This window comes from Ochlerotatus camptorhynchus, unplaced genomic scaffold (assembly GCF_037179485.1).
Source record: "Ochlerotatus camptorhynchus isolate MF236.1 unplaced genomic scaffold, CSIRO-AGI_Acam_v1.1 ptg000010l, whole genome shotgun sequence".
Taxonomy (NCBI): domain Eukaryota; kingdom Metazoa; phylum Arthropoda; class Insecta; order Diptera; family Culicidae; genus Ochlerotatus; species Ochlerotatus camptorhynchus.
In genome coordinates, this window is record NW_027040502.1 from 4,131,943 (window position 1) to 4,151,322 (window position 19,380).

Below are 19,380 nucleotides of genomic sequence, written 5' to 3' on the forward strand. Positions count from 1 at the left end.
TCTGTTATTACCAGATCAGCTGCAATTACACAGAGAACCAACAGATGATGTTTGGGACTAACATTCATCCTCAATGTGTAAGAACTGGAGATCTAATATTTAGCAATACCAGCCGTGTCCGAATGCAGGTCAACTAGGGAATGGGAAGGAATGTGTTGACGTGGTACTCGCTGTGAAGGAAACCGAGAAATCCTCTGCGCTTCCACGAGAAATCACTGGGATGTTGGATGTGGGGAAAGGTTGCACGCACACGCAGGGATCGTTTTTTGGTAGAGCGATTATAATACACAAACACAACACACACACACGCGCGCGCACTCATCCAATTTCTATTTTAAGATCAGGACCCACATTGTGGTAAGTGATGCGATCGGTGTTAAAGAAGAATTTGTTTTCATTAAAATCTAGTGGGTATAGAATAAGGCAAAGTGAAAAATTGCAAGGAAGGGGACGGGCCTAAGATTGAACTCCCGACAAACTAATACAGGACAAACTGGCCTGACCAAGGATCTCATCAATCGGTGTGGTCAGACCCCGTAGTGTCCGTCATTAGGCATACGGTGCGGTTAGACCCCGATACCAAGGTATCCGGAATACTGAACAAACGCCCCATCGACCGTTAGACGCCACGAGGATAGCGAGGAGAGAGAAAGAGCGAGATAGAAGAGCCGTCGCGGAAAGTACCAAAGTACGCGACCGGCTTGAGAACCAAGTCGAGGGTTCGAAGGCAAGGAACCGACTGGAGTGTGAATATTGAAGAAAAGTGACCAGAAGGAAACTGAGAAAGATGAAGGAGTGGCTGCGGAGAATAAGAAGAAGTTAGGTGAAACGAGGTAGGAGATAGACAATAAGAAAGTGGGAAGAATAAAGGTACCTGTAGCGAAGTGTTTGTTGTGTGTGTAAAAAAATTGAGAGTTTTCTTGACCGCGATATGCCGACCCTGATGAGGAGGGTACAGGAGGGTGTCATTAGTGCTGGGCAGGGAGTACCCGACCTGTTACAATTTTCATTGGATTTTCTTAAATCGCAAGTTAACTAGACTTTCACACAACAAGAATATGTCGTATTGGTTCAGTGTATCTACACCACACGTCTGTCAACGCTTAGGGAGGTGAAGACGCTAAAGGTATATTAGAAGCGCTCATGGTACGATATTTAGTCATAAGGCAGCTTTCTGAAATTAATTCGTCATAATGCACTTATGAATTTCGATACTTTATTTCGCTGACCAAGAGTCTTATGAAACCTATTAATTCAGTTTTAAGGATTTCTATTTAAAATCTTCTGGAGAATTGGTGTCTCTTACAAAGTCAGCTAATTAAACGGTTTCAAGTCTACTAATCTATTTATCCATGCATCAACCAAATATTTAACCCACTCGATTCGATCCGATCTTACATCTTCCCCAGTGCCAATCTCGATACAATGTAATCGTCTCATTGTTTGCTGCTTATTTTAGCAATAGCTCAATTACTTCTGTTGCAATTACCCATAGAAGCCAATTAAGAAAACTTACAAACAACGTGTTGATCAGTTTCTTGTTGGGCAGTTAACTGGGCGGCTTATTTAGCGAAAGTTAAAAAAATAACAAAACTCTACTAACACCAATCAATCTGGTAAAACAAAACATATTAACTAATAACCTCGGATTGTGCAACTGGCCCGCATCGCATCAAACGCTCACAATTAATCAACTTTTGTTTTTCTATCTCTCTCAACGCACTTGGATGCGGTTAATTTTTTAGCTGTGTGCATCATCAATTGGGTAGCCGTCGTCGTCGTCGCGGTCGTCATGATCATTATGCACGTAGAAATGCCTCGCATGCTCTTCCGACCGAGGTGTGAGATGTGGGAAAATCCTAACTATTATGATATGAACCTACCGCAGAGGTCTTCGGTTTTTTTTTTCTGCATCCTAGTGAACCGGGAAATGGAGGGGAAAAAAGCGTGGACATTATTTTTCGGTCAAGGGTCGTAAAGGCCACGGAGCCCTTTAAAGTGCTAGAGGGTCATGTGGGTTGTTGGGGATGAGCGTGCACAAGCTACGAAGGGATTCGAACATTAACGCTTGGTGTAAAATTAATGGTTGCTCATTACCGTAGAAGCTGCACATGGCTATCGCCGAGATGTTGTTTTGTACATTTGGGAGATAATTGGGCACAGGGGAGGAATGCGCTTATGTAAGTTATGCGTTACATCGTTATGCACTGAAGACTTCTACATGCGAGACTTGTGAATACTAGAAGAGTATTTTTTAATTTAAAATCCATATTCCCTATTGAATGGGTTGTAGCTGATGCACTTAGTATTTTGCATTCGATAATGACGGGCAAATAAGAGCCCTTTAACTACTTTTGTGTGAGAGAAAGTTCATTAGATCCCCACGCTATCGCACCTTCTTGTCACATCCCATGTGACGTACATCGTTACTTGCGCCCAGCTCCTGTTCTCTTTCCGATCAACCTTCGTCACACTTTTCAGACCACATTATCACCGAATTCGATCTTCCTCAATGGGCGTCCGTTCGAATGCACTACAAATTCTCCTCGTGACGCAAGCAAGCTCATAATTCGGTAGCGTTGGTTGTTCGAAACAGCATCATAAAGCTCCGACAACAAGCCGGCAAGCTCCGGTCAAGCGGCAGCGGCGTCAGTCAAGTAAATTTGTTTAATTACAGGCGCTAATGGTAGCCGTTGTTGGTGGTGTTTCTGCTGAACCGAAAGAGGAACCGTTCGATCGTCGTCGTCGGTTCCGTTGGTGGGTTGGGGGTGAGCTAAATAATTGCTGCAGATAATGTTTCGCGTCTGATTGAGCAACCGAATATGAATCATTTTTGACTTTTAATAACGGCTCAAGGTCACGGACGATCAAAATTGGCGCTGAACCGAATGGGGGCCATCGGCAGAGGTGATGGGAAGTTGACAGCCGTGGAGTGGATTTCTTCAAGACCATCCAAATTGAAGCTGAGTGGCTTGAAGGACGCCTTTTTCGCGGAGAGGAAAAGCTTTCGCTTTCCTTGAACGGTTTTATTTGCCCACCGAAGGTGCACTAATGGAGGGAAGAAATTGAAGAAATGATCATCCAACGATGAGTTATGCAACCGATTGTCAGCTGCGGGAAAAAAAATTGAACGTCACGACTATGGAACGGATGGTGCCGGGAGTCTCTAGATCGACTAGCCGGCGCCCCCCTCGTTTGGAGATAAATGATAGGGAACTTCATCTGTAATGGATTACGTTTTATAAATCATGTTCGCTTCTATTTTATTAGATGTCGAGTGGTGGTTGATTCAAATCACCGCACGATTCGCAATCTTGCCGGCTGCCAGGACGGCCACAGGGGAGTTATGGGTTTTTGAAAAATTATACCAACCAACAGCGGGAGGCAACGAAGCCCTGCGATTAGGGATGTAAGCAGTTTTCGACGTGGCCGTTGTTTTGCGACTGACTTCATAAGGCTAAGCAGCAACGACGACGATGGGAACGCTAGGAAGGTGCTTCTCATGGTGACTTCTCAAGTGACGACGGTGCTGGTGTGCACATTTGAGACCCCAGCACGTCTGCAGCTCTGCTGGCATATGTACATTTGACCTTTGAACTCGTGTATTATTTCAGGCCAAATTTATGTAATTGTCGCTCGTGGATGTGATTGATTTGCACGTACAGTGCGCCGGTGGGATTGTTTTTGGGAATGTATGAGATGGATGGAAAGTTGCGGGGGCTTGGGAGCTTTCGGGGTCAACCTCCAGCATCTCGTGAACTTTGCATCAGCTCCTGCTTCCTGACGAAGTTGGTTAATAAGAAGATAGACAGTTATTTTAGTAAACTGACTATCGTAAAAATGTTATGTGAATTCTAACGTTATTAGCCCATTGCCACGCTAAGCTTGAAGTACAATTCAATCAAATCTACTCTAAATTTCAGCTTTAAGTTAGGCAAAGGGTTCGAAGAAACGTGACAATTTGTTATTCATGGAGGAGAGGGACTTAGCTCAATCGTTACATCGCATTTGCAAACTGTATTTCTAGATCGAAATCGGATAAAGCTGTATTTCTAATTCAGGATCACAAAAATTTTCCATCGTCTTTCAAACCACAACTTGAAGCTTTACTGTTAGAGTAAGGTGAGGCAAAAGTTCGACCTTAGTTGAAAAAATTAAAATTTCTCAAAACTTCAACCATTTGGAATAAAACTGATTCTATAGACAGGATCCTTCATTCAAGATTTGCAACTTTATCTTACAGAACTTTGATGTGAGATCAGAGCTCTTCGGAGCAGTTCCTTAATTTGAGGAAGATTGCTGGAATTGAAGTACTAAGGAATTATGAGATATTCCGAGAATGCATTGTGCTACTTCATATTATCTATTTGTATGACCTTTAAACACATTTATGGAAATTGTTCTGGAATTTTTAATTTTTTTCAGAAAATTTAAGTTGCATAGCTGAACGATTTTGCAGAAAGTAGGATCCTTCTTTCTGAACAAGGGCCTGAGTTACCCATAGAATAATATTATTTGCAAATTAGCATCAACTATGTACTGCTAGACTGCCGCTCATGGCAAGTCCGTCCCATAGCACAGATCAGCAAGCTATTACATTTGTTGTTTATTAATTTATTTGATAAGGCTTAAACGAATTAACTTTACAGAGCCGAGGATTCTTGGTCACTATACAATACATCTTAAAACTATAATCGAAAGGTACAACACAATAAACACGTTATCTTCCGCTATCCCAAAAGCCTCCTTCTCCATCAGAACTGGAGCCGCTTCCAGTGATTTCATTGTATGGCAGTTGCGCCAACGGGGGGTCAGAGCGCTTCCATTGCAGCAATGGACGCAAAACGTGATCAGCACTCACACACTCATCACGAAACGGTTGCTTTCGAAAGTCGACGACGCATCGACCGAAAGAACTGCTGATGAAGAACAATGAGGAGGACCACACAATGGTTGCAGCCGAGAAAACAGACGATCGCGTAGCACATATCGAGAGTGGCCTGCTTTTGTCGACAGCCGAGTGAACACTGCTTCTATTACATAACAACTTGTTTTCCAAACTTTTCCAGAACAAACCTTTTTTTAAGCGGCGCCGGTGGTGTAGTGGCAAACGTGATTACCTCTCACCCCAGCAGGCCTGGGTTCAATCCCAGTCAGCGCCACCGGGATGTTCTCTCGCGTAACATTTGAAAAGGGCCTATCCTCGTTGATCGATTCTCTTAATCGACTTTCTTTTCGGTTTACCACGACAACATAAACGAATTTCTCGCTAAGCTCGCAGCACAGTTCGATAGAAGATGATGTTAGCTTGTGCCTGAGTCAACACACGGAATGGAAAATTCATTTGCAGTCGGGTTATTCGCAAAAGAGAATCGATCAACAATGATAGGCCCTTTTCTCGTGTTGCGCTTTTTCTGAACCATAACATCTCTGAACACGCCTTCCTTCGGAATGAAAGTAAAGCCGTCGATCCTCGGTTCATGAGTTGATGGGTCGATAAATAGGAACCAGGTGTGGGAGCTGCCTCCCTGGAGTCGGAAGCATTGGTGCTCAGCACAGAAAACAAGATTGAAGGAAAACAAATCGAGGGAAAAAAAAATAACAAAGTTTTTGAGTTCGCAGTGTAATGAATCTTTAAAAAAATGTGAACGGCTTGCGATGAGCGGTAGTAGAGAGGTCTTGTCCAGTTGAACAACTTTTCTGAAGGCAGGAACACTCCATCTGGTGGATGGATATGAGTTATAATCAGGCATGGAAAATCATTTACATTCATTGCGTACATTAATTTTTATTCATTTGCCTCTATCTTTTTTCTTCAACAGAATTCCGTGAAATGATGTATGAAGCTTTTGCAGGTTTTTATATTAGTCAACAACTCAAATCTGTATCTTTTATGCATGTAGATTGTCATGCATAAAAGATACAGATTTTAGTTGTTGCGGGAAGAACTTGTTATTGTTTATCAGTGAATGTAATTTACATTCACTAAAAACAATGGTCGGTTTTGTTCACTCTGGTTCGTAATGCATAAGAAATACAGATTTGAGTTATTTTCAAGTTGTAGCTAATATCAAAACCTACAAAAGCTTCATACATCATTTGACGGAATTCTGTTGTTGAAAAAAGTTAGAGGCAAATGAATGTAAATGAATGTAAGAGAGTAGTGGTGACGCGTTCGAGAGTGATACCATATTACCGATCGCTCTACGATTTTTCTGCAATTTCGCGATAAAACCGCCACTAAAATTAAGTTGAAGCATCGCGTTTGATATAGCTCACTGTGATCTGTAGAAATTTAGTGAACATTACTTGCTACGATTTGTGTTCAATCGTGAATTTAAGGATTACAATTATCCCCCAAACACAACTACTGTTATGAGTGGCCGTAACAAACGAACAGCCATGGATGAGTGTCACGCCTGTAATATAGAAACAAAGGCCGATGCAAAGAGTGTTAAGTGTTTGTTTTGCAGCAACTCTCTGCATATGAAGTGTGCTGGTTTGTCTGAGGCACGCTACAATAAGGTGCAGAAAAATAACTGTTTTTACTGTTCAACTCAATGTGAGTCCACGCAGACAAACAATGAAACAATGGATGAGTTACTCCAATCCATAAAAACTCTGCGAGTTTCTGTCAACAAGATTAATGAAGTGTGAGGTAAACATGGAATGCCTGAAGAAGACTGATCAGATGATGCTGAAATTTAGTGCGTCATTAAGTGCGCTCACTGCAGCTCGAACCGAAATGGAGAAGTCTGTGCAAGAAGTAAAAACCTCGCAGGACTTCATTGCCGCCCAGATTGTATGGTAGTTTCTACTAAAATGAAGGAACATGATAGTCAACTCAAAACGCTGAATTCATCTGTGAGTGACATCCAAAAGCGGCTGCGAATGGCCGAGCAAGCTACGTTAAGGAATGAACTCATCATCAACGGTGTGCCTAAATCTCTCGCTCTCAGCGAAACCATCATCGTTACCAAAATCGCTGCTGCTGTCGGGGTGCAGTTGTACTCTCCTGATATTGATAGGACCCGACGTGCTAAAAACGGCATGATAGGGTTAACTACCCCATCTCTGGCCTATTAAACACAACCCGCACTTAGTCTTTCTTAATCTAGCGCAGTTTAGAACCAAACGGAATGTTATTATTACTTATGGCTTCCACATTTATTTACCTTTCCGTACGTACCGTAAGATTTGATAAAGAGAAACCAATCGTTGAGATATTGTCAAAAGTCTAACACTGCTTCTTGACGCCAAACTCGACCTACGGATTCTAAACTCGGCCTAACGTATTGAAACGCCTTTGAAACCCCAATGAAGTCACTTCGGCCTATCGGATGAAGATAAAAATTGATTCGGTCGGAGCGCTTCTTTTGTTTTTGGGAATTATGGGTGCAAACCTTCATATCACGCGTTCTCATTGACTTCGTTCGGTAGCTTATTAACTAAAGTATCGTACCAAACGCATAATAGACTTGTTAACTCTGAAATCCTGGATTTATTTGAAGTTTTCTGCTCGATAGGCCCAAAATGGGCGATTAGGCCGAAGTAGTTCCCTACCCTACATGTCGAGTTCAACAACTTTAAGGTCCGCAACGACATTCTCCGAGCGCGTAAGGGGAAATCTCTGTACCTTGATGAGATTGGTTTAGATAATGCTGCTGGACCGGTTCCCGCACCCGTTCCAGCAGCATTATCTAAGCCGTTCATCTCCGAATAGAAAGAGTCAACATACGCAAGTCTTCATAAACAAGAATCTCACTAGAGAAACGTGGATGATCTTCCGTGCGGCCAGGAGTTTCTTGAGGGTAGTTTAATTGTAGTTGCGCTTCGTTCTCCAAACTTAAAATCGGAGTTATTTATAGACCACCTCGTGCTGATGTGACAGAAAGTATAAGCTTTTTAGACAACCTACTGGAGAGTCACAATGGAGAATGTTGTGCGTAGGTGACTATAATGTCAATTTACTAAGTCCCGTTTCTATTCAGTATCAATAAATGGTCACATCAAATGGATATTCGTTTCTCAACCGTACAGATGCATCCAGCTTTACCTACGGCAATAGCTTGTCAGCATCAATAATTGATCATGGACTAACAGATATGACTAATTATGAATTCGCAGTTGGATTGCATGATATCAGCTTCACTGATCATAGGGCAATGTTCATATTTTAAACTTATGTGGCTTCCCGAATGCCACAAGAGAGGATACAGTTATCGAAATTACTAAGTGCAATTTTGAACAAGCTTCTTTAGACCTTTGTCGGATGGCTCCACAAGCAATAAATTTGAATGAGTTTTGCATCTTAGCTTCGGATATAATTGTAAGCAACTCACAACGGGTTGAGCTCCAACAAAAACATTCACGTAGAGCACCTTGGATAGATGACTATGTTCTTAACCAAATTGGTTTAAGAGAACAGCTCTATCGATGAACATTAGAATGGCTTAATAATCCTCAAATTAAACAAAATTACTGCACACAAAAAAAAAACTTTGTCACTAAGACAATAAGGCTAAAGGAATATTATGTAGCTTTCATAGAAAACAATCGTGAAAACATTGGAAAAGTATGGAACATTATGAATGACATTGTATTTCATAAAAAAATCTTCAAATATCAAGAAATGCATAACTGAAATAGTTGTGGAAAACATAGTCGTAACCGATAAGACTAGAATATGTAATGCTTTGAATGAACATTTTTTTAACATACCGTGTAAGCTTCAAACAGCACTTCTAAGACAATTTAATACCCAACATCAAGTATGCACATTAAATAGAAGCTTATCTAGATCAATCGTGATACTACCGGCCTCGGTCAATGAATTAGGAAACTATGTACGAGAGATGAAAAGCTCATGTTCTGCTGGTGCAGATATAATACCAGTAAAATTTGTTAAACAGAATGCCAATACAATTCTTCCAATGTTAACTACTTTGTTCAACCGCTCAGTGATAGAAGGAGTGTTCCCAGAACAATGAAAAAAAGCACGTGTTACGCCCATCTCTAAAAAGGTATGAAATCTTGTATTGAAAATTATAGACCGATTTCGATCCTCTCCAATTTGTCCAAGCCGTTCGAAAAACTTTTTGTTAGCAATAATTTGACTAGCAATAATCAATTCGGATTCCTGTCACGTTCAAACACCACTAGTGCTGTAGTTAGTGTGATAAATAATATTCAGACGAACATAGATCAGAAGAAAATATGCTCGGCAATTTTTGTAGATGTCTCTAGAAACCAGTTAGAAAGAGTAAAAACTCATGCATATTTAGGATTATTGATTCAACAAAATCTAAAATGGAACAGTCATGTAGAAAGTATCCACTCAAAGATAGTTAAATTCCTTAGTATGCTGAGAAGAACTAGTTATATGCTCCCGTCGAAAGAAAGGAAATGCTTGTACTACTCACATGTTCACTCTAAATTAACATACATGAACATAATCTGGCAGAATGCTCCAGCTCTACTATCTGTAAATCTGTATAAATTCGTGTGTTATCTTTTAGAAACCGAAATCTCTCGAAAGAATGAAACATTTATTTTCCGCATGATTATTTCATTTTCATTTTCATTTTGCAGCGTTTGGTGGGGCAATGGGAGCGCAAGTCAATCCAAAGCCGAGTATAAAGGACGGGTAATGGCTGAATAGTCTATGCGGACCACTTGAACGCCATGGGAAAAGGAAGGGATTGAAGAGGCCGTTTATTGGGGGGTTATGAGGAAATGAAACATAGTGATGCTAAATGTAAAGAAACCGAAAATCCATCTCCCACTGATTCATCCGTTTCACATATATACCAAATTGATATTTTAAAGTAATAATCAAAATAATCAGACAATACATGAAAAGGCTAGTTGCCAGTTGCTTTAAAGGCTAGTTGCCTCCCTAAGCGGACCCTCCGCATCCTAACTCTTCTGTTAATCCACTTAATGCTACTAGGCTGTCTAAATTTTCTTATTTAAGTTCGTTTGATGATTATGATATCTCTAGTCTAATTTAATAAATAATTGAAATCTCTAATCTACCTACCATGCTTTATTAAGTACCTGCACTTGTGAATGTCATCTAAAAATTAACGTGTTTCAAGTTGTTTTTGACTTTGATCTATATTTGATATATATTAGTTCGCCCCAGATGACACCTTCAAGTGACTAAAATGCTTCACTTTGAAGTTAGTTTCCTAGCTAATTTTTAAATTACATAGGGTATATGCTTCAACTACGCTCACACGTTTCCACTATTTCTCTCCACAAAAATACGTATGGTTATGTAACAATGGAAATCCCGAGCCATAGTTCAAGCACTTATCCCAAATCAAAATGAAGCACATATAAGGTTAGTTGCATAACCATGTACAAAAATGGTGTTTAACATTGTTCCCTGAGTAATACCTCAATGAAAACAACAACGAAAGCTTGTCACGCAAGAAGAAGGAGCACTGTTAGGCACTTTCTGAAATATTTCAATAGTATAGTTCTCCTGTAAACCCAAATAAATCTATCTGCGTAAAAATAAATAAAATAAGAGTGATTTGCGGCAAACCCCGCCAATATCGCAACCAAAGGTCAGTGCCTATACGTAAGCGTACTACAACGCGGCTTTCAAATAAAGGAGTAACAAGTGTGATACTATCACTTCAGGCTAGAACTTTGGTTCTCTTATGCAATGGTTCATCAGAGAGGGGAAGCTCAGTAATCCTCATCGCATGCGCAACGATGCCGGACCTAAACCAACCGTCTCCATTGCTCCACAATGAAGCATAAGATTAGGCCCGCCCACCAACGTCCAGGTTAAATAACTAGCCAAGGGGAGGGACATTTATTTTCCGCATCATTATAGAGATAAAAAGGAAACATGCGTGGAAAATCCGTTCAATAACAGAGCATAGACGCATCACCAGGACTCAAGTGCTGGAAACTACGCTAAGTCGAAGGTTATATATTCAGAATATCTGGAATATACTAATATCAAAAAATCAAACAAGTGTTCAATTGATAGTTGCACGAATTACCCATAACATATTGCAAATGATCCATAGAACGTTCTACAATGAAACACAAACTAATGAAATTGATTCGTAGAAAATCAAGTTTGCGGGCTAAAAACATTTTTTTTTTGTTTTTTTTTATTATTATTATAGTTATTTTAACACTCTTGGGTCATTCGTGACTTGTTCGGGGGGAGATTTGAACTCGTGACTTTGGCGTGAGAGGTATGGATGTTAACCACTACGCCGGGGTCGCCCCTACTAAAAAAAAAAAAAAAAAAAAAAATAAAAAAAAAAGACTGATCCAGAAAATGGGATTGAATCCACATTATTATGCTCAGCAAGCAAAATTGGTCGCTGCTAAACCACCGAGTTCCTTTCGTTACAACTAACGATCGCTAATGCCTGGCAACATGAAGCTATTCAAATGGCCACGATTTCAAAGGCAGAAAAGCGGTTAACACCTAAATTCAATAAACATTAGATTCTCCAAGATCGCATGAGATTTTCAAACTGATTTCCACAATTTAGGTCAATATTTGAAGTCCGAAAATTTAAATGTTTTTACTGTTGCAGAACTTCAAGTTTTGAACACTACAGCGTGAGTGTTTATTGGACGAATGTTTTTAAAACTAGTTCGTTTATTTACTAGGCTCAGTCGTGTGTGACACTTTGCGGAGCCCAAAAGATTTAGACACAGTTGGGATGGGAACCGCTTCCTTGTAAACATTACCAATTCTGTTTTTTGCGGTGAAAACGATTACTTGCCCAGAAAGACAGATTATTTAGGGAATTTTGCAATGGTCTTTGCAAGATTTCCGCACGTGGACCTCTCATGGAAACCACGGCATCGTCTGCAAGCTGTCTAAGCCTGCATAGATTATCTAAGCAGTTATCAATATCTTTGACATAGAAATTATAAAGTAAGGGACTTCAACATGAACCTTTGGGTAAGCCCATATAGCTTATTCTAGAAGTTATCAGTTGACCTAGATTGAAGGTCATTTGTTTTTCTGACAGCAAATTATACAAGAAATTATTCAAAATACCGGGTAATCCACTACTGCGCAAATTTTCTGACAATATGTCTATGGAAACCGAATCAAATGCGCCCTTAATATGCAAAAAGACTGAAGCCAATTGCTCCTTGTGCGCAAAGGCCAGTTGAATATCAGATGAAAGCATCGCTAGACAATCATTTGTTGCTTTACTCTTTCGGAAACCAAATTGCGTATTTGAAAGTAGATTGTTTGATTCAACCCAATGGTCAAGTCTTAATAGGATCATTTTTTCTAATAATTTCCTCAGGCATGATAACATAGAAATCGGACGGTAAGAATTGTGATCAGACGCTGGTTTCCCAGGCTATTACTTTAACCTGTCTCCATGCTGATGGAACTATATTGAATTCCATAAATGAATTATATAGGTTAAGTAATCGTCTTTTAGCGATATCGGGGAGGTTTTTTTAGAAGGTCGAATTTGATCATATCGCTTCCCGGAGCAGAGTTATTCGATGGAAGAAGTGCCATTGAAAATTCCAGAATCGTTAATGGTTCATCCAGAGAACCGTTACTTTGGGCTGTATCCCGTAAAGTTGGTTGTGCTGGAACAGAATCTGGACAAACCTCTTTAGCGAAGTCGAATATCCATTGCGAGGAGTATTCTTCACTCTCATTGGAAGATTAGCGGTTTCGCATATAGCGAGCCTTTCTCCAAAGCGTTGTTATCGAGGTTTCTCTAGAAAGTCCCTCGATAAAAGTACGCCAGTAATTTCGTTTATTTGCTTTTAGTAAGTTTTTAAGCTTTTTTTCAAGCTTTAGATACTTTTATAAAAGCTCAGATCTTTCATGTCTACGGTAATCTTTAAAGGCTTCGGATTACTCAAGATACAACTTTGTGCATTCGTCATCCCATCCAAGGGTGGCGGGTCTTCTTTTGAGGGATGCACTTGGAACACGTCGTTTCTGAGCTTCTAATGCGCTTTTGTAGATTAGTTCGGTAAAGAAACGATACTCTTCCAGTGGTGGTAGAGGATCGGTAGAATCAATACCAAGAGTTACCGTCGATACAAATTTTTGCCAATCAATGTTCCTCGTGAGGTCAAAAGGAACTTGAATTGACTGATCTGTTTTTAGACGATCACTTTTGATTGAAATAATAATTGGTAAGTGATCACTACCATGGGGATCATTGATAACCTTCCACAGACAATCTAATGATAGTGAGTTAGAGCACACAGATATGTCAAACAGTGATAGAATAAACTCAGATATTCTTATAATTAGAAAAAACTATAAGGAACAGCCCTATGGGGTTGTACGCAATGGTGACGTAGGACTACGTGGTCTTATATCATAAATGTTATTTGTTAGCTGCAGCAGGAGCTTCGGTCAGCTAGGTACTATAAGGCCGAAAGCAACAATTAAGGGCATATCAGCTGAAGTTCTTCCTCTTTTTACGGTTTTGTCCCTTGTCAATCGGACATGATTCATGAATCCACCCAGCTAAAGCTTCTTAGCAGATTTTTAGCAGACAGACGCTTAACACTTTTTTTTTGACGAATTTAAGATCCTGTTTTACGTTATGGATCTTCTCTATGCCTGTTCAGATACATTAGTACTTTTATTTATTTTCTCTACTGCGCTAAATCAAACGAGTAGAAATAAGAAGGGATGTCGGTTACGTGGAAAAACCTTTACGATTAATCGTTAATCAAATAATCTGAATTTTGGGCATCCCTAGAAAATAGTTTTTTGATGGTCCTTCGAAAATGTCGAACTGCAGAATTGCAAACAGCAAGTGTAACCCAAGAACCAAAAGCGGTGAAATAAGGGGCTTAGAAGCAGAGTGGTGAAAGTCAATTATCTTAATCGATTTCCTCTTTTGATGACCATAGCTTCACTAACCTATTTCGAACTATTTCTGCTATGCTCTTCTATCATCCAGAACAACAAACGTATCAATGAATATGTTTGCCGTCGAGTTATTAACGAAACAGAAAGTCGATGAAGAGAATGGATCAAAATCACTTGCACCACTGCTTCCAAGTTTGGTTACAAGAGTATAACTCTAGATAGCATTTTGTGTGTTTGTTGGGGGCGTGTGGTTCTGAATATGGTGATGAGTATGCAAAATGTCACGCAATTGCATCCTCCCTATTCGCCCGAAGATCGGAGGCGAATGCCACTTCGACTTGTTTCGTCTACTAACGACTCTCTGATGACAGTGATGGGGAAGCAGCAATGCTACATCGACATATTTCGTCTAGAAACGATTTTCTGAGGACTGTGTTGGGGAAGCAGTATATGCATGTACGTAATTGGTGGATTTGTAAGCTATTTGGACGCTTTTGAACAATGCTTGACATTTACCATTTTTCAACAGTCAAAAGCATTGCGATCAATGCGTAGAAATATTTCTGATCGATTGGTGATGAAATTATTGAAATTGGTCCAGGGACAGCTGAGTTATTAACGTTCAAAATCTTTCATAATTTCGTTACATGTTCCATTTTCGGTTTTCACAAAGTGTACCCCCATATAGAAATCACAGATGTCGTCACGTCAAATGCTAGCGATAAAATTAGGGTAAATGTGCCAGATTTAGGCACTTTAGGTCCTCGAATTGGCCCTAACGTAATTTTCACATTTTTACATTATTTTCTGTTTTTATTTTCGATACAGATACATATGGTTTGCCATAAGTCTACGCAAATTAAATCATGAAAATTTATTTCAAATTTGATTTAGGCCTTAGTGCCAAAAACTGGACCACTACACTAGTGTCAAAACTGGTGCAGTTACCTTACGTGAAATAGATCCAAACGATTACCTTCCTTTTGTTAAATAGTGCTTAATGTTGCTAGAAAAAATAGCCGTTCCTGGTAATTTTGAGACAACTAGCTGGGAGTCCCGGCCTGGGATCTCTGCCATAGTGGTGGAAAAAAGTTTGATCCTGATCAATCTTTCCACGTTTTTTAGTACAAAGTAATTGGAGTAGATCTTTGTGTTGGGATTTGAGCAAAAAAATCAATTGGCCGCAGTTGAGAAACATATCAAGGGTTGAATCCATGGGTATTACAGGTATCGAAGCGCTCGATTTGATTTATCGTCCTGCTTGCAAAAGACACTGTATATTTTCCGCATAAACCGAGACACTTGTTTCAAAATTTTACTGCTTCTCACTGGCCTTCAAAATGTATGCAGTAAACTCTTAGTTTGCGCGATCGCATTTTTCCTCATACGAATCCAAATTAAATCAAAGTTTTAAGCAATTGATTCCAATCAGTTAGAAAAAGTTTAACGAAAAAAAGATACAGATAAAAAATTGAAAAAAATATACGCGCGCGAATTTAAATTTCAAAGAAGTAGACAATTATTCGCGTGGAGTTTCCTCACTTTTTTGCGAAATTTGGCAGTAAACAGTAAGCATATAGTAGCTTACAATGAAATATCAGGATCCATCGTTGGGTGGCAGGTCATTGCATTAAATATCGGCGAATAATGTCTACTTTTTTAAATGCAAACGTTAATAATTTTTTTCCTGTGTACAGCAACGTGATGAATTTGTTAAATCCAGCAATATAGTTATATATAGAGGACGTAAATAGTTAACGATAAACAAAGACATAAGTTCAGAAGTGCTAAGAAGTCATAGAATTATAAACCAGGTTATTATTATTTTAATACAATTGACTACCCCCTTGATTCCTTTTTCATTTTACACCTGGTAGGGGAAATGGATGTAATGTCGGCCTAAATGACCCTAATTTGGGCCCATACATATATGCAGCAATCGACTAAATTTTCAATAGCGGCCAAAAATATCCATTAGTACCGTCCCAATGGCGCGTTCATCTAGATAAAATTGATAAATAGTATATTTTTAGCGATGGGCCCAATCTTAGATCCATAGGCCAACATTAGAGCCATTTCCTCTGTAATCAATTTGACAGATCGATGTCTTTCTATACCACTTGAAATCACTGAAATGGGGTCGATTTTTGATGACCGAGTTCCACATATGCTATGTGCTTGTTGGTTACTTGGTATTGCCCCCTCACTTTCTTTCCATCAGCATAATCAGCGTTATTGGATATTCAGAGTTGTGATTTCACAAAATTAGAAAGTTTGGTCCATGTACAATATTTAATCATAATTTGCTATTTCAAGCAATCAAAAATTCGTCCATCCAAGCAGGATCATAATTAAAAATGTTCATTGGACAGCTTAACGTCCAAATTTATCCGCCTCTTAAGCACGTAATGAGGAGCTTGAACTACAAGTATTCAGGAAATATATCTTATCTCTTTGCCGTTCTTGCATTTACAGAAAGACGCTCCAATCCATTTTCAGAAGTTTAATTTGTGTTGGACCGAACCGAATTAAAAACACAGAAACGCGCTAATCCACTTGGTGCATGAATTTTGTAACAAACAACAATGTAAAGCTCTACTTAAATATGTAACTGCATTTTTACCGTCCCTCTGGATCCCACTTCAACACAGGGACGTCCCAAAATCATCAAAATTAAATTCAAGCAGAATCTCACGAACATTAGCGTGTTAATTCTTAGGATTTTGACAATTCTTACAGTAATGTATCTGTAATTTGTTTACAACTTCCGAAGTCCCTCCTTTTTCTGCAGAACTCTCCTTTCTTACATATTCTGCACAGAAAATACTTTCTAAGCCCCACCCCTGACAGGATTTTTCGACGTTTTTTTATGAATGGGGCGGGACAGAAAGTTTCTTCTGTGCAGAATATGTAAAAAAGGATAGACTTCAGATGTTAATCTAATTGCATATAAAGAGGTACCAGACATGTTCTACACTATTTTGTAGCTACATGACATGCAAATCTTCTTTCAACTTGAATTGTTGGCTTTTTTGACGGGTGAAAAAATTCACGTCAATTCTTTTTAGGTTGTCGTTGCGGGGGGTTTATTATATAAAAATAACATTTGTCGCGTTTCATATTATTTGAACGGGACCAAAAACAGTCTCAATAACTCTTTCTGTAAAATATGTGTGGTCCAACTGGACGAACTGTTCGATCTCCATAAATTCCACTTCCTCTCAATCCCATCGTTATCACATTGACTGCTGCTATTCTACCGCACCGTCCGTCCGATGCGAAAATGAGCGGATTCACAACAGCAGCGCTCTAGCCTGACTGCGGTAATGTTCAGCAGAGGCAGAGGGAAAAAATCCACCTTTACCTGATTTGCTCCTGCTTCTGCTTGCCACGCCGTCCGAAGCTTTAATAAGCGGAGGAAGTAGTAGTAAAATTTACGTTTATTTGCTGTTTTTTTAAATTTCAACATTTGGTTTTACCTTTCAATTGGTTAGCCTTTGGCTCTTTAACTTTGTTCTAGTTAATAAATTTGATAACCTACCTACTTGAGCACAGAAACCTACCTAAGCGGAGGAACTACAGCAGACCTCTTATATAGTTTTACATGTTCAAACAAAGCGATGCGCAACCAAATGGTGCTCGATAATGACGACTTGGTTTGGGGAGAACATTTATTTCATTGAAACAGTGATAAAATTATAACTTTTTATTTTGTAAATTTTTAACATTTCTTTTAGATTACTGTAGCAGATTCTGGGAGTTATTTCCTGTCGATTGGTGTGTTTGGGTTTTAATTTCACCTATATATGACAAAGTTATAAGCGTTCAAAACCTTACACCTTTTCGTGACGGTTGCAATTTCAGATTTTCGATTTACCCCCACTACCAACATGTCATGGCTAGAAACAAATTGCAAATATTGAACACCATCGACTTACCCGAGAAAAGTAGTATTTTTGCTGATGCGTCCATTGCTGTCGTGTTCGGTTTCCGATGTCCTTTGTCGAAATTTAACAGACCTTCCGCAGGTTCAACATTAACCAATCCCTCCTGGAGAGGTATTATTCACTTCTTCACTAACGTTTTCAGTCAGCGTTTTGCGTTTTTTTTTTCTAGATTCAATAATTCACTCTTCACTCTCTCCTGCGCAATATGTTTCAACCGCTTCACGAGCTCTCATTCACTCCGTCAAGATAACTAATGAGTAATCCTATAAAAATAAGTCCTGAAAAATAAAGCTTTACAATCAAAGGCAAAACAAACAGAAATTCACTTCAATTCGGGTTCTCTCAATCTCCGTCCAAACGAGCGCGCGCGACTACCGTTCTAAGCACCGTCCGAGTCGTAACTGATCTCAGACAACGTGGAGCCGCATCAACACTGGTTCGGTAGATAGACCACTTGTCGTTTGCTAATCTAGATCTTAGGGCGTGTGCCGGCTTGAACGACTTTGATTCCGATTGCTTGTTTCGTTCGGCGGTTAGTTTGTTGATAATTATCGCATTAATTTGTTCTTTCCGGCGGGCGGCAGTCTGGAGGCACAATTTCAGTTGTTAAAAGCACTTGTGGTACGTGTGAGAAAATTTGGTCACAATTTTCCGTGTTTTCCAATGTACTGTTTTCGTGTTTGTTCGCTGCACTGCACCGTGTAAAAGGGAGCTTTGACTAATTGTCGTTTCACTGCTCTATGAGTGTTTCCCACCGGTTTTGATTCTTCTTGGCTTGATACACAATTATCACACAGATTTTCCCATTTGAAGCACTGAAACAGAAAACTATGCCTCCAAGGCTGCTGCTGCTGCTGCTACTACCGCAGTTGCTACCACTACTGTTTTGTATTTTCCACCGCCGATGGTGCCTTCCAGGTGTCGAAATAATTGATTTCCACAATCCACTTTGGAGCGACTTGCAGTCGTCGTTCCGCGATTGAAATTCTACCGCACCGTCTTCTACTCACGAGCTGATCCGTGGTGAATCTCCAACGCGATAAAAGGGGGACCGATTGTGATGCTGAATTGCGCCACACACTGATTGAATAGGCGAGTATATTATGGTGAGGCGGCCAGTGGCGGCCAGAACGAAAAATGAACAACAAGACAGACTACGGCGGCGGACGTTACGGCGCGAATCGACTGCACTTTCCTACGGCTAGCATCGGAATGAGCCCACAGATGAAAATGAAAGGAAGAGTTAAGCCTCCTCACCCCACAACAGCGCTTGGCTTGACTTGGCTGAATGTGCTACAAGGCAGTGAGTCAGGCAGGCTTAGGAGAAGAAGGCATATTGATGTTGCTGCCGCCGTTTGGGGGTTGTTGCGCGAATCTCTTCTTCGTGTGCGCGCGCGCGATCTTCGGGTTGCTTCTTCTTTTTCTTTTTCTTTTTCTTTTTCTTTTTTATAATAGAAGGCTTAGGAGCCCATCAAGCGAACCGAAGCAACTTAGATCAGCTTGGATCTCGTAGTATGAGCGTGTATTTTTAGTTGCTCTTTACGTTTCCCTCACTCGCACTCCCTCTCATCATCA

At 39.9% G+C, this 19,380-nt stretch overlaps 1 protein-coding gene across 2 annotated transcripts in view; it reads right to left on the reverse strand.

The window, feature by feature from the left end:
- Positions 1 to 18,997, reverse strand: part of LOC135699868 (putative mediator of RNA polymerase II transcription subunit 26) — a 94,010-nt gene extending 75,013 nt beyond the window's left edge. For both annotated transcript variants that reach the window (XM_065220238.1, XM_065220229.1), the window contains exons 1-2: positions 18,816 to 18,997; positions 17,797 to 18,083 (exon numbers count right to left, since the gene is read on the reverse strand). In XM_065220238.1, the coding sequence (XP_065076310.1) occupies positions 17,797 to 17,830 (34 nt within the window). In that variant the 5' untranslated portion in view covers positions 17,831 to 18,083; positions 18,816 to 18,997. The remainder of the gene's footprint in view (positions 1 to 17,796; positions 18,084 to 18,815) is intronic.
- Positions 18,998 to 19,380: the final 383 nt, after the last annotated feature.